Source organism: Oncorhynchus gorbuscha, linkage group LG03 (genome assembly GCF_021184085.1).
Source record: "Oncorhynchus gorbuscha isolate QuinsamMale2020 ecotype Even-year linkage group LG03, OgorEven_v1.0, whole genome shotgun sequence".
In the NCBI taxonomy this organism is placed as follows: Eukaryota; Metazoa; Chordata; class Actinopteri; order Salmoniformes; family Salmonidae; genus Oncorhynchus; species Oncorhynchus gorbuscha.
This window is the reverse complement of record NC_060175.1, coordinates 26,872,201-26,887,141: the sequence shown is the minus strand read 5'-3', so window position 1 is coordinate 26,887,141 and position 14,941 is coordinate 26,872,201. Positions and strand designations below refer to the sequence as shown.

At 42.4% G+C, this 14,941-nt stretch overlaps 1 protein-coding gene across 2 annotated transcripts in view; it reads left to right on the top strand.

Annotated features, from left to right (window-relative positions):
* The window catches only part of fkbp5 (FKBP prolyl isomerase 5), a 44,985-nt gene that overhangs the window by 7,543 nt on the left and 22,501 nt on the right, over positions 1-14,941 (top strand). For both annotated transcript variants that reach the window (XM_046341297.1, XM_046341292.1), the window contains exons 2-3: positions 8,646-8,778; positions 10,001-10,145. In XM_046341297.1, the coding sequence (XP_046197253.1) occupies positions 8,674-8,778; positions 10,001-10,145 (250 nt within the window). In that variant the 5' untranslated portion in view covers positions 8,646-8,673. The remainder of the gene's footprint in view (positions 1-8,645; positions 8,779-10,000; positions 10,146-14,941) is intronic.

The following is a 14,941-nucleotide window of genomic DNA, read 5'->3' as shown; positions in this document are numbered from 1 at the left end:
GAACCTGCCACGACTGGTTGCAGTCCGGAACCTACCACGACTGGTCGCAATCCGGAAACTCGTACGACGGGCCGCAGACCGGAACCTCCTACGGCAGGCCGCAACAGTACCCGGGGGGGGGGGGGTGTACTGTCACGCCCTGACTTTAGTATTCTTTGTTGCCTTTATTATTTTGGTATAGTCAGGGTGTGACATGGGTGATGTATGTGTTTTTGTGACCCTGTCTAGGGGTTTTGTATGTCTATTGGTGTTTAATATTCTAGGTGTTATGTATGTCTATGGTTGCCTAGATTGGTTCTCAATTAGAGGAAGCTGTTCATCGTTGTCTCTGATTGGAACCATATTTAGGCAGCCATATTCCTTGGGTATTTTGTGGGTTATTGTCTATGTTTAGTTGCATGTGTCAGCACTATTATTATAGCTTCACATTCATTTTGTTGTTTTTGTAAGTTTGTTTAAGTTTCTTCATTTCATTAAAGAAGATGTATTCTCATCACGCTGCGCCTTGGTCTCATCGCTATAACGAACGTGACAGTAACAGAGAGCAATGTAGACGATAACAATACATATCACGTTTTTATAAAATGACCACGTGTAAAGGCCTATTTCTTATTACATTTTGAATTATACTCAACAAATAAAAGGTACTTATTCATGTTTGATTATTTCTCCTGTTATTTAGAACCTTTGTGCAAATTTTCAATTAAGCATGTAACAAAATTTTAAATATGACTGAATAAAATCTAAAAAAGGGAAATAGAAAACACTTAAACTATAGTTGCAAACAAAATAAATACAGGCCTAAAATCAATATTTCTCACTTTTTCAGGACCCTGTCTTTCAAAGATAATTAGTAAAAATCTCAACTTCACAGTTCTTCATTTGTAAAGGGTTTAAACACGGTTTCCCATGCTTGTTCAATGAACCATAAACAATTAATGAATATGCCCCTGTGGAACGGTTAAGACACTAAGAGCTTACAGAAGGTAGGCAATTACGGTCACACTTATGAAAACTTAGGACACTAAAGAGGCCTAAGACAGCGCTACAAGGAGACAGGACGGACAGCTGATCGTCCTCGCAGTGGCAGACCACGTGAAACAACACCTGCACAGGATCAGTACATCCGAACATCACACCAGCGGGACAGGTACAGGATGGCAACAACTGCCTGAGTTACACCAGAAACGCACAATCCCTCCATCAGTGCTCAGGACTGTCCGCAATAGGCTGAGAGAGGCTGGACTGAGGGGTGGTAGGCCTGTTGTAAGGCAGGTCTTCACCAGACATCACCGGCAACGACATCGCCCATGGGCACAAACCCACCGTCGCTGGTCGCCCGGATCTCAATCTCATTGAGCACGTCTGGGACATGTTGGATCGGAGGGTGAGGGCTAGGGCCATTCCCCCCAGAAATGTCAGGGAACTTGCAGGTGCCTTGGTGGAAGAGTGGGGTAACATCTCACAGCAAGAACCGGTAAATCTGGGGCAGTCCATGAGGAGGAGATGCACTGCATTACTTAATGCAGCTGGTGGTCACACCAGATACTGACTGTTACTTTTGATTTTGACCCCCCCCTTTGTTCAGGGACACATTATTCCATTTATTTTAGTCACATGTCTGTGGAACTTGTTCAGTTTGTCTCAGTTCTTGAATCTTGTTATGTTAATACAAATATTTACACATGTTAAGTTTGCTTAAATTAAACACAGTTGACAGTGAGAGGACATTTCTTTTTTTGACGAGTTTGTATATGTACATACATCAGTTTAAGTCTGAAGTTTACATACACTTAGATTGGAGTCTTTCCAACTCGTTTTTCAACCACTCCACAAATTTCTTGTTAACAAATTATAGTTTTGGCAAGTCTTTTAGGACATCTACTTTTTGCATGACATAAGTTATTTTTTCAACAACTGTTTACAGACAGACTATTTCACTCATAATTCACTGTATCATAATTCCAGTGGGTCAGAAGTTTACATACACTAAATTGACTGTGCCTTTAAACAACTTGGAAAATTACAGAAAATTATATCATGGCTTAAGACGCTTCTGATAGGCTAATTGACATCAATTAACATGTCAATATGCATCATATACCATTGTTTAGGGCAGCTCTCATTGTTTTATTTTACTGTGGAGCCCCTAGTCCTGCTGAACAAGCCTCAGATAGTTCTCTCAACATGCCTCAGATAGTCCCACCCCCCACACATGCGGAGACCGCACCTAGCTTAACTGGCACCTCCAGAGATACAACCTCTCTCATCGTGACTCAATGCCTAGGTTTACCCCCACTGTACTCGCACCCTACCATACCCTTGTCTGTACACTATGCCCCGAATCTATCCTACCCCGCCCAGAAATCTGCTCTTTTTATTCTCTGTTCCCAAAGCACTAGACAACCAGTTCTTAGAGCCTTTAGCCGTACCCTCATCATACTCCTCCTCTGTTCCTCTGGTGATGTAGAGGCTAACTCAGGCCCTGTGTGTCCCCAGGCGCGCTCATTTGTTGACTTCCGCAACCGTAATAGCCCTGGGTTCATGCATGTTAACATCAGAAGCCTCCTCCCGAAGTTTGCTTTATTAACTGCTTTAGCACACTACGCCAACCCTGATGTCCTTGCCATGTCTGAATCCTGGTTTAGGAAGGCCACCAAAAATTCTGAAATGTACATCCCCATCAAGACAGAACTGCTAAAGGGGGTGGAATTGCAATCTACTGTAGAGATAGCCTGCAGAGTTCTGTCATACTATCCAGGTCTATGCCTAAACAGTTCGAGCTTCTGCTTTTAAAGATCCATCTCTCTAGAAATAAGTCCCTCACTGTTGCCGCTTGTTATAGACCCCCTCAGCTAACAGCTGTGCCCTGGACACTATATGTGAATTGATTGCCCCCATCTATCATCAGGGTTCGTACTGCTAGGTGACTTAAATTGGGATATGCTTAACACCCCGCCCGTCCTACAATCTAAGATAAATGCCCTCAATCTCACACATATTATCAAGGAACCTACCAGGTACAACCCCAAATCCGTAAACATGCACACCCTCATAGATATCATCCTGACCAACTTGCCCTCTAAATACACCTCTGCTGTTTTCAACCAGGATCTCAGCGATTACTGCCTCATTGCCTGCGTCCGTTATGGGTCCATGGTCAAATGACTACATTTACATCATTTAAGTCATTTAGCAGACGCTCTTATCCAGAGCGACTTACCCCTCATCACTGTCAAACGCTCCCTAAAACACTTCTGCGAGCAGGCCTTTCTAATCAACCTGGCCCGGGTATCCTGAAAGGATATTGACCCCATCCTGTCAGTAGAGGATGCCTGGTTGTTCTTTAAAAGTGCTTTTCTCTCCATCTTAAATAAGCATACTGCACTCGCTTCGAATAGTCCCTGTGATATGCAATTTTTCAGGGAAGTCAGGGACCAATACACACAGTCAGTTAGGAAAGCAAAGGCTACTTTTTTCAAACAGAAATTTGCATCCTGCAGCACAAATTCCTAAAAGTTTTGGGACACTGTAAAGTCCATGGAGAATAAGAGTATCTCCTCCCAGCTGCCCACTGCACTGAGACTAGGAAACACTGTCACCACTGATGAATCCACGATAATCGAGAATTTCAATAAGCATTTCTCTACGGCTGGCCACGATTTCCACCTGGCTACCCCTACACCGGCCAACAGCTCCGCACCCCCCCCCGCAGCAACTGGCCCAAGCCCCCCCTGCTTCTCCTTCACCCAAATCCAGACAGCTGATGTTTGGAAAAAGCTGCAAAATCTGGATCCCTACAAATCAGCTGGAATAGACAATCTGGACCCTCTCTTTCTAAAATTATCTGCCTACATTGTTGCAACCCCTATTACTAGTCTGTTCAAACTCTCTTTCGTATCGTCTGAGATCCCTAAAGATTGGAAAGGGCCGCGGTCATCCCCCTCTTCAAAGGGGGAGACACTCTAGACCCAAACTGTTACAGACCTATATCCATTCTGCCCTGCCTTTCCAAAGTCTTTGAAAGCCAAGTGAATAAACAGATCACCAACCATTTCCCATCCCACCGTTACTTCCCTGCAATGCAATCTGGTTTCCGAGCTGGTCACGGGTGTACCTCAGCCACGCTCAGCCAACGATATCATAACTGCCATCGATAAAAGACAGTATTGTGCAGCCGTCTTCATCAACCTGGCCAAGGCTTTCGACCATATTCTTTCACCCGTATTCTTATCGGCAGACTCAACAGCCTTGGTTTCTCTAATGACTGCTTCGCCTGGTTCACTAACTATTTCTCAGATAGAGTTCAGTGTATCAAATTGGAAGGCCTTTTGTCCGGACCTCTGGCAGTCTCTATGGGGGTGCCACAGGGTTCAATTCTAGGGCAGACTCTTTTTTTCTGTATTTATCAATGATGTCGCGCATGTTGCGGGTGATTTGTTGATCCACCTCTACACAGACAACACCGGTATACATCTGGCCCTTCTTTGGACACTGTTAACAAAACTCAAAATGAGCTTCAATGCCATACAACACTCCTTCCGTGGCCTCCAACTGCTAGTAAAACAAAATGCATGCTCTTCAACCGATCACTGCCTGCACCCACCCGCCTGACTGTGATCACTAATCTGGACGGTTCTGACTTAGAATATGTGGACAACTATAAATACCTAGGTGTCTGGCTAGTCTGTAAACTCGCCTTCCAGACAAATTAAATCTAGAATTGGCTTCCTATTTCGCAACAAAGCCTTCAACACTCATGCTGCCAAACATACCCTCGTAAAACTGACTATTTTGCTGATCCTTGACTTCCGCGATGTCATTTACAAAATAGCCTCCAACACTCTACTCAGTCTGCATCCAATTTGCTATCACAGTGCCATTCGTTGTGTAACCAAAGCCCCATATACTACCCACCAATGCAACCTGTATGCTCTCGTTGGCTGGTCCTCGCTACATATTTGTTCCCAAACCCACTGGCTCCAGGTCATCTATAAGTCTTTGCTAGGTAAAGCTCCACCTTATCTCAGCTCACTTGTCACCATAGCAACACCCACCAGTAGCATGCGCTCCAGCGGGTATTTTTCACTGGTCATCTGTCACGTCCTGACCTTAGTTCCTTTTTTATGTCGCTATTTTGGTTTGGTCAGGGTGTGAATTGGGGTGGGCATTCTATGTTTTGTTCAGTGTGTTGTATTTCTATGTGTTTGGCCTGGTGTGGTTCCCAATCAGAGGCAGCTGTCAATTGTTGTCTCTGATTGAGAACCATACTTAGGTATCCTGTTCCCACCTGTGTTTGTGGGTAGTTGTTTCCTGTTTTGTGTTTTTTCACCTTACAGGACTGTTTCGTGTCGTTCACTCTCTTTGTTATTTTTTGTCATTCAGTGTTCAGTTTATTTAATTAAATTTACTATGAAAACTTACCACGCTGCGTGTTGGTCCGACGATTCCTATTCCTCATCATCAGACGAAGAGGAGAGCCGTTACATCATCCCCAAAGCCAACACCTACTTTGGCTGCCTTTCCTTCCAGTTCTCTGCTGCCAATGACTGGAACGAATTGCCAAAATCACAGAAGTTGGAGACTTATATCCCCCTCACTAACTTTAAGCGTCAGCTGTTAGAGCAGCTTACCGATTGCTGCAGCTGTACACAGCCCATCTGTAAATAGCCCATCCAACCAACTACCTACCTCATGCCCATATTTGTTTTTGTTTTTCTGCTTTTTTGCACACCAGTATTTATACTTGCACATTTATTGCCTTACCTCCTTACTTCATTTGCACACACTGTATACATATTTTTCTATTGTGTTATTGACTGTATGTTTGTTTATCCCATGTGTTACTCTGTGTTGTTGTTTTTGTCGCACTGCTTTGCTTTATCTTGGCCAGGTCGCAGTTGTAAATGAGAACTTGTTCTCAACTGGCCTACCTGGTTAATATGCGTCACATATCAGTTTGCATTTAGTACCTTGGTTCAAGTGTTAGCATCAACTCACGAAACCCCCGTTTCTTGACCGTGTAAATTGGGGCCATGTCTTTACAGACTTAAGTTGTAACGGCAGCTGTTATCTTCTTCCATCTTTGATTCTTTACCATATGGTGGGTCGCGGGCAAAAGCCTCTTGCAACGTCTGAGTCGGGGGTTTGTTTTGAGCACGCGACTGTACTTTTTTGGGTCTCATCCGTAGACTCTCTCCGTACTTTTTCACATGATTGTTTTGAGCACGCGACGGTACTTTTTTGGGTCTCATCCGTAGACTCTCTCCGTACTGTTTCACATGATTATTTTGAGCACGCGACAGTACTTTTTTGGGTCTCATCCGTAGACTCTCTCCGTACTGTTTCACATGATTATTTTGAGCACGCGACAGTACTTTTTTGGGTCTCATCCGTAGACTCTCTCCGTACTTTTTCACATGATTGTTTTGAGCACGCGACGGTACTTTTTTGGGTCTCATCCGTAGACTCTCTCCGTACTGTTTCACATGATTATTTTGAGCACGAGACGGTACTTTTTTGGGTCTCATCCGTAGACTCTCTCCGTACTTTTTCACATGATTGTTTTGAGCACGCGACAGTACTTTTTTGGGTCTCATCCGTAGACTCTCTCCGTACTGTTTCACATGATTCTTGAGTAGGTGTTAAGAGGTTAGTGGTGTTTGAGCCTGTTGTCGGGACCGGTCTGCGGCATATTTAGCAAAGGACGGTTTTCTGGTCCATGTCAGACTTTTCATACCCAAACCACGTCCATGCGACCAAAGTAGCCCCTCTTTTAGGTACGAGCTCCGTGTCTCCATGCTCTGTGTCCCGTTCACTCTCCTCCATGTTTGTTTGTGTTGTAAATTTCCTTGCACACGGCACGAAAAGCATCGTCCAATTGAGGAAAAATATTGCTGTAAAGAGTGTGATTTCTCAACACAGCGAAATAAACGATATACGTTTTTATATCGTTTCATATTATGCTTTATAGTCACACAATATATATCATCATATCGCCCAGCCCTAGTTCACGGGCAGGCTAAAGCTATAAACAGATATAGACATTCCAAAATCAACATTGACACAATACACGTTAACTTGGCAAATATGACAGCAAAGCAGCATTTTAATACCATAGTGCTCTTTAGGTAGTCACATAGCGTCATGGTGGACTGAACTCAAATCTGGAGTTGATGAAAGATGAATAATGATTACTTTAACCCTGATTGCGTCTACCTAATTTTCTTATGTCCTAAGGCATGGGACCAGGCCCTAATCTTATTGCCCTGAGGCGAAAATTAAGTTGTATCTTATCTCTAAAGATGCAACAGGCTCTGGCGTAGCACACCCAGCCCCCTGTCTTTTTTTGTGTGTGGAATTTTCATTAAATTAATGTGAGGAGTTTTTACAGTTCATTCTAAACTATGTGCACTGCACTGTTGATGCTAGTATTATGGTATGACAGCAACACATTCCATGAGTTAACATGATGTATTGTGGTTTGAGAGATACAACTCATGATGGCTGCCATTGAAAGACATCAGGATAATATTATATGTTAGCTCATCATCATTAAGCTCTTTTGGCTCTTCAACGGTGTCCCAGAACGCACTGTGCAGCATCACAAAGATTGACTGCACTGTTGCACCATCATCTCTCATATTTCATTCATCAAGGGCCAGTTTTCAGAATGAAGTAGGAACAAAAATAATTTTATTTGGCCATGGAAGAAAAAGAGCTACTGTGTAAATTACTTACCACATTGCAGTTTTGATTGAATTTAACATTTTGGCATTGTCACTAGTGAATGTGGGAATAGTATACTGCAAAGAAACAGCATAGATACTGTACATAAAGACATACAGATGTAAGATCTTAATTTCATCACCTTGTTGCAGGAGAACTTTAAAAAGTTTAAAAGGGCGTCTGGAGTTTGTAATTTCCACTTTGAAATTTCAGACTTGATTTTCCCTTATGAAAAAAGGTATCATCCCCTACAATGAATTATAATCCACATAATAATTTTGCATTTCCTGTTGCTTCCGGATTATTTTCCTGATATAGTAAACTGACTCAAATTAAGATGCTACATGTGTACGTTTTCTGGTGTCTTGACATTAGTGTGATGGTATGACTGCAGAAAGTTAACACGATGTATCATGAGTTAACACGATGTACCGTGAGTTAACACGATGTACTGTGGGCTGGGAGATAAGGCAGCCATTGAGGCACTTTCTCTAGCTCCTCATCAGAAAACATGTTTGGCTCTTCAATGACAACAGTCTATCAAGAACGTACTGTGCTACATACCTCACAAAGAGGGACGGCGCAGAGTTTATTCTTCGTTAGTCAGCACCTCAACATACATTTTTGGGTATGCGTCAGCTCATGCATTTTATCAGAATGAAGAAGAAACAGAGTTGAGATGATAGAGGCGCCATTCCCTGACTCACATGATGTCAGAGATACTGTATAATATAGTTAACAATGTACCTACCTAAAGGTCATATGAATATCATTGATTACATTTAAAGTGAGAGTCAGGTGGTTCTGAGAGGCCTTTCTACTGGTGACTTTGTGTGTTGGTGGGGTTTTGTGAGTGTGTTATTACATTGGTGCGTATCCCAGTTCTAACAATGTTTGTGTGTGACTCTTTTGTGCAGGGTTAGAGTGGCATTCTCAGGTGCCGATATGACCACAGATAAGGATCAGTCCATGGATGACCAGTCTCCTGCTGTGGTCTTTGCCGTTAAGGGCATTGACGTCACTCCTAACAAAGACGAGGGAATTTGCAAGGTAGGCTTTAATCTCATCCCACCATCTTCTGTAAAGGACAAACTCGGACTTGACATAAAGGAGCGCAGCTCAAATTATTATTAGGATTCAGCTCTACTTTTCATTCTCTGCGTTGCTTATCATTCCATAAACATGCGTTGTTGGTTATGAAAGGTAGGATGTGTTCTACTGTTGTCATCCTCTTTTAAGCCAGGCCTGAAGCACACACACAATGTGTTCCCTTTGGCATGTTATTCAGAGAGACTTCAGAGATACTCTTCTTTCATAATTCTGCCACCACTCAAGTGTTACTTTGTTTTGAGCACATCCTCCTCTAAACGTGGCAAGAAGAACAGAGCGCGGCAAGAAATACCGTTAGGATTAAAAATACTAGTAGGGGTACATGAAAGATAAATATTTCACATGAATAAAGTCATATCGTATTTTAAAAATCACTACAGCTGTGATGGATACAGGACGTTTCGGTACAATTTTATGAATGCTGACAGATAATTTGTTAATTTGACATTGTGTGATCTTTTTGTGTCTGTAAAATCAGTAATGCGAGAAATGGTGGTGGAAACGCTTTTATGCACAAATATTGACATAATGACAATCATATCAAAGTAAATTTGGAGTCACACGATGCTATGGTGCGTGGTCCTCCCACTACAACTCGGGAAACCTTGCAGTTTATTAGGCTATAGCTAAAATAAGTTATGATGAACATCAATGTGGTGAAAGTACACAGTGATCTTGATCCTCCATTCCAATAAATATCAAGGGTCTTATTCTGATGACATGATGATCGATGCTTGAATGCCATTTGACAAATAAAAATATTCTTGCTCTTATCCATAATAATCTCATGCTAGAGAGCATGTGCCAAGACCAGAGCAACGTTAGGCACATTTTCTATTTAATGCAACTGTTTTTGTGACAAAACTATCGGTAGAGTTGAAAATTATATGGAAACACATTGAACTTTAGATTTGTATTCGGTACATGAAAACTTATGCAAAATGTAATTTTGAGGGCACTACGTCATCACACAGTGACTTTTATTCGCAACAAGTCCAATTGGTGGAAACACATATTTTCTTTATGCGGATTCTAGAATATTTGCATGAAAATCTTTCTCCAATTGGATGGAAATCTAGCTACTGTCTAGCTATAGAAAACAAGTACTAACTAGCATGCTGAGCTGAGCTGATCTTAGGGCTGACATCTGTTCTTTGTACAGGTGGTGAAAAAACAGGGAGAGGATGGAGACAGACCCATGATCGGGGACAAGGTAGCAGTGCACTACACTGGCAAACTTCTCAATGGGAAGAAGTTTGACTCCAGTATGGACCGCAAGAAACCCTTCATCTTCAATCTGGGAAAAGGTATGTTCGAGTCTGAGTCTGCCTCTTCCTTCCAGTACTTGTTTCTGTACATCTCAGTAACTTTTAGCTGAAGATGACCATTATCAGGATCTACAGATGTACATAGCTTTTACATCAGGTAACACTTTATATTAAGGTCCCTTAAAAAACCATTTCTAAACAGTTTGTAAAGTGTTTATTTGCCATTTATTAATCATTGTTCCATTTATTACATTTGTAAATGTCAATATGCAATCTCTAAATAGTTATTTACGAATTTATAAACACTATTTTAAATTATTTATTAAGAGTTAATAAGATAATGAATAAGGTGTTTGATCATAGCATGTTCACAATTTGTTCATGATCAATAATATACTACTAATGTTTTTTATTTTACCTTTATTTTACTAGGCAAGTCAGTTAAGAACAAATTCTTATTTTCAATGACGGCCTAGGAACAGTGGGTTAACTGCCTGTTCAGGGGCAGAACGACAGATTTGTACCTTGTCAGCTCGGGGATTTGAACTTGCAACCTTTCGGTTACTAGTCAAACGCTCTAACCACTAGGCTACCCTGCCGCCCCAATGTACTTATAAACCAGTTATAAAAGCGTTATTGTGGCTCAGTTGGTTGAGCATGGCGCTTGCAACAAGGTTTTTGGGTTCGATTCCCATGGGGGCTCAGAATAAAAAATAAAAAATGATGCACTCTACTGTAAGTCGCTCTGGATAAGAGCATCTGCTAAATTACTAAAATGACAAAAATCTAATCTCTAACTCACAAGACTATTTATAAGGAATTTATTAACGGTTTTTAAAGACAAGATGGTGCCGACAGAGAGGGTCGCCTCGCTTCTAGTCCTTAGGAAACTATGCAGTATTTAGTTTTTTTAATGTATTCTTTCTTCCATTGTTAGCCCAGCAAATCTTAAGTGTTATTACATACAGCCGGGAAGAAATATTGGATATCAGATTGACATCAACTTACCAACATTACGACCAGGAATACAACTTTCCCAAAGCGGATCCTTTGTTCGCACCACCACCCAGGACATTTGATCTGATTCCAGAGGCCGACCCAAAACAACATCGCCGCAGAAGAGGTAGATGGAGCGGCCTTCTGGTCAGACTTCAGAGGCGTGGACACCACCCACCGCTTCCGAGTATATAACAAGGTAGACTAAATTAGGGCAAGGGTTGCTTTCCAGAGAGACATCGGGGACATATGGCTTTCTCGGGATATGTTGTCAGAGTCGGAACAGCCACCGGAATTCTTTATGTGTCGCTCCGACAGAAATAAAAACTTCTCTGTGAAGAAGTGTGCGGGGGTGTATGCTTCATGATTAACAAATCATGGTGTAATCATAAAAACATACAGGAACTCAAGTCATTTTGTTCACCTGACCTAGAATAACTCAATCAAATGCCGACCATATTATGTCCAAGATAATTCTTGTTGGTTATTGTCACCGCCGTGTATATCCCCCCCTTAAGCCGATACCACAACGGCCCTCAAGGAACTTCACTGGAAACCGTATATCCTGAGGCTGCATTTATTGTATCTGGGGATTTTAACTTCTTATGGCTGGGGGGCAGTATTGAGTAGCTTGGATGAATAAGGTGCCCCGAGTAAACTGCCTGCTACTCAGGCCCAGAAGCTAAGATATGCACATTATTAGTAGATTTGAATAGAACACACACTGAAGTTTCTGTTTGAATTATGTCTGTGAGTATAACAGAACTCATATGGCAGGCAAAAACCTGAGAAAAAATCCTACCAGGAAGTGCTTGGATTTGGTCCGATTGCACTTCCTAAGGCTTCCACTAGATGGCAACAGTCATTAGAACTTTGTTTCAGGCTTCTACTGTGAAGGGGGAGTGAATAAGAGCTGTTTGAACCAGGTGTCTAGCAGAATTCCACAAGCTAAGTCTTGCGCATGGCCGTGAGAGCGAGCTGCGTTCCCTTTCATTTCTAAAGGCAAAGGAATTGTCCGGTTGGAACATTATTGAAGATTTACGATAAAAACATCCTAAAAATGTATTATATACATCGTTTGACATGTTTCTACGAACTGTAATGGAACTTTTTTGACTTTTCGTCTGGACTTAGTGCTTGCGCCTTGTGAATTTGGATTTGTGAACTAAACCCGCGAACAAAAAGGAGGGATTTGGACATAAATTATGGACTTTATCGAACAAAACAAACATTTATTGTGGAACTGGGATTCCTGGGTGTGCATTCCGATGAAGATCATCAAAGGTAAGTGAATATTTGTATCAGTATGGCTTGTTTTGTCTCTGAGCGCTGTACTCAGATTATTCCATGGTGTGCTTTTGCTGTAAAGCTATTTTGAAATCTGACAGAGTGGTTGCATTAAGGAGAAGTATATCTTTAATTCCATGCATAACACTTGTATTTTCAACATTTATGATGAGTATTTCTGTAAATTGATGTGGCTTTCTGCAAAATCACCGGATGTTTTGGAAGCAAAACATTACTGAACATAACGCGCCAATGTAAACTGAAATATTTGGATATATATATGAACTCCATCAAACAAAACATACATGTATTGTATAACATGAAGTCCTATGGGTGCCATCTGATGAAGATCATCAAAGGTTAGTGATTAATTTGATCTCTATTTCAGCTTTTTGTGACTCCTCTCTTTGTCTGGAAAAATTGTTGTGTTTTTCTGTGACTGGGCGCTGACTTAACATAATCGCATGGTATGCTTTCGTCGTAAAGCCTTTTTGAAATCGGACACTGGTGGGATTAACAACAAGTTTATCTTTAAAATGGTGTATAATATTTGTATGTTTGGGGAATTTTATTTATGAGATTTCTGTTTGAATTTGGTGCCCTGCACTTTCACTGGCTGTTGTCAAATCGATCCCGTTAACGGGATTTCATCCGTAAGAAGTTAACAAAGCAAATTTGAGAACAAGGCTACCTAAATTCTATCAACATATTGACTGTAGCACAATACTGGATCACTGTTACTCTAACTTCCGCGATGCATACAAGTCTCTCCCCCTCCCTCCTTTCGCCAAATCTGACCACGACTCCATATTACTTATCCTGTCTATAGGCATAAATTCAAACAGGATGTACCTGTGACAAGAAGTTTTGATCACGCGGACTGGAACATCGCCGCAGAGAATAATATTGATTTGTACGCTGATTCGGTGAGTCAGTTTATATGGATAGTGCATTGGAGATGTGAATAGATGGTGGCATTTGCGCAAAACTGAAAGCGTGAACCACCGCATTTAACCATGAAAAGATAACTGGGAATATGGCTGAATAAAAACGGTGTAGTTATTCCCTCCTCAAGGAAATGAAACAAGCGAAATGTTGGTATAGGGCCAAAGTGGAGTCACAATTCAACGGCTCAGACACAAGATGTATGTGGCAGGGTCTACAGGCAATCACGGACTACAAAAAGGAAAAAACAGCCACGTCACGAACACTGACGTCTCGCTTCCAGACAAACTAAACACCTTCATTGCCTACTTTGAGGTTAATACAGTGCCACCGACATGGCCCGCAACTGTGGCCTCTCCCTCTCCTTCTTCGTGGCCGATGTGAGTAAGACATTTAAAACATTCCTCAGAACATACGCAGACCAGCTGGCTGGTGTGTTTAAGGGCATATTCAATCTCTCACTATCCCAGTCTGCTGTCCCCACATGCTTCAAGATGGCCACCATTGTTCCTATACCCAAGAAGGCAAAGGTAAATGATCTAAATGACTATCGCCCCATAGCACTCATCATGAAGTGCTTTGAGAGGCTAGTCCAGGATCATATCACCTACACCTTACCTGCCACCCTAGACCAACTTCAATATGCATACCGCCCCAATAGATCCACAGACGATGCAATCGCCATCACACTGCACACTGCTTTATCCCATCTGGATGAGAGGAATACCTACTGTATGTAAGAATGCTGTTCATTGACTACAGCTCAGCATTCAACACCATAGTACCCTCTAAGCTCATCATTAAGTTTGAGGCCGTGGGTCTCAACGCCGCCCTGTGCATTTGGATCCTGGACTTGCTTACGGGCCACCCCCCCTTCGCTGATCCTCAACACTGGGGCCACACAAGGGTGCGTGCTCAGCCCCCTCTTGTACTCCTTGTTCACCCATGACTGCATGGCCATGCACGCCTCTAACTCAATCATCAAGTTTGCAGATTAAACAACAGTAGTAGGCTTGATCACCAACAACGAGACAGCCTATAGGGAGGAGGTGAGGGCACTCAGAGTATGGTGTCAGCAAAACAACCTCTCACTCAATGTCAACAAAATAAAGGAGATGATCGTGGACTTCAGGAAACAGCAGAGGGAACACCCCCCTATCCACATCGATGGGACAGCAGTAGAGAAGGTGGACAGTTTGAAGTTTCTTGGCGTACACATCACTGACAAACTGAAATGGTCTACCCACACAGACAGTGTGGTGAAGAAGGCGCAACAACGCCTCTTTAACCACAGGAGACCGAAGAAATTTGGTTTGTCACCCTCAAACCTTTACAGATGCACAATTGAGAGCATCCTGTCGGGCTGTATCACCACCTGGTATGACAACCGCACTGCCACAGCCACAGGGCTCTCCAGGAGGGTGGTGCGGTCTACACAACGCATCACCCGGGGCAAACTACCTGCCCTCCAGGAGACCTACTGCACCCGTTGTCACAGGATGTCCAAAAAGATCATCAAGGACAACAACTACCCGAGCCACTGCTTGTTCACCCCGCTTACCATCCAGAAGGTGAGGCCAGTACAGGTGCATCAAAGCTGGGACCGA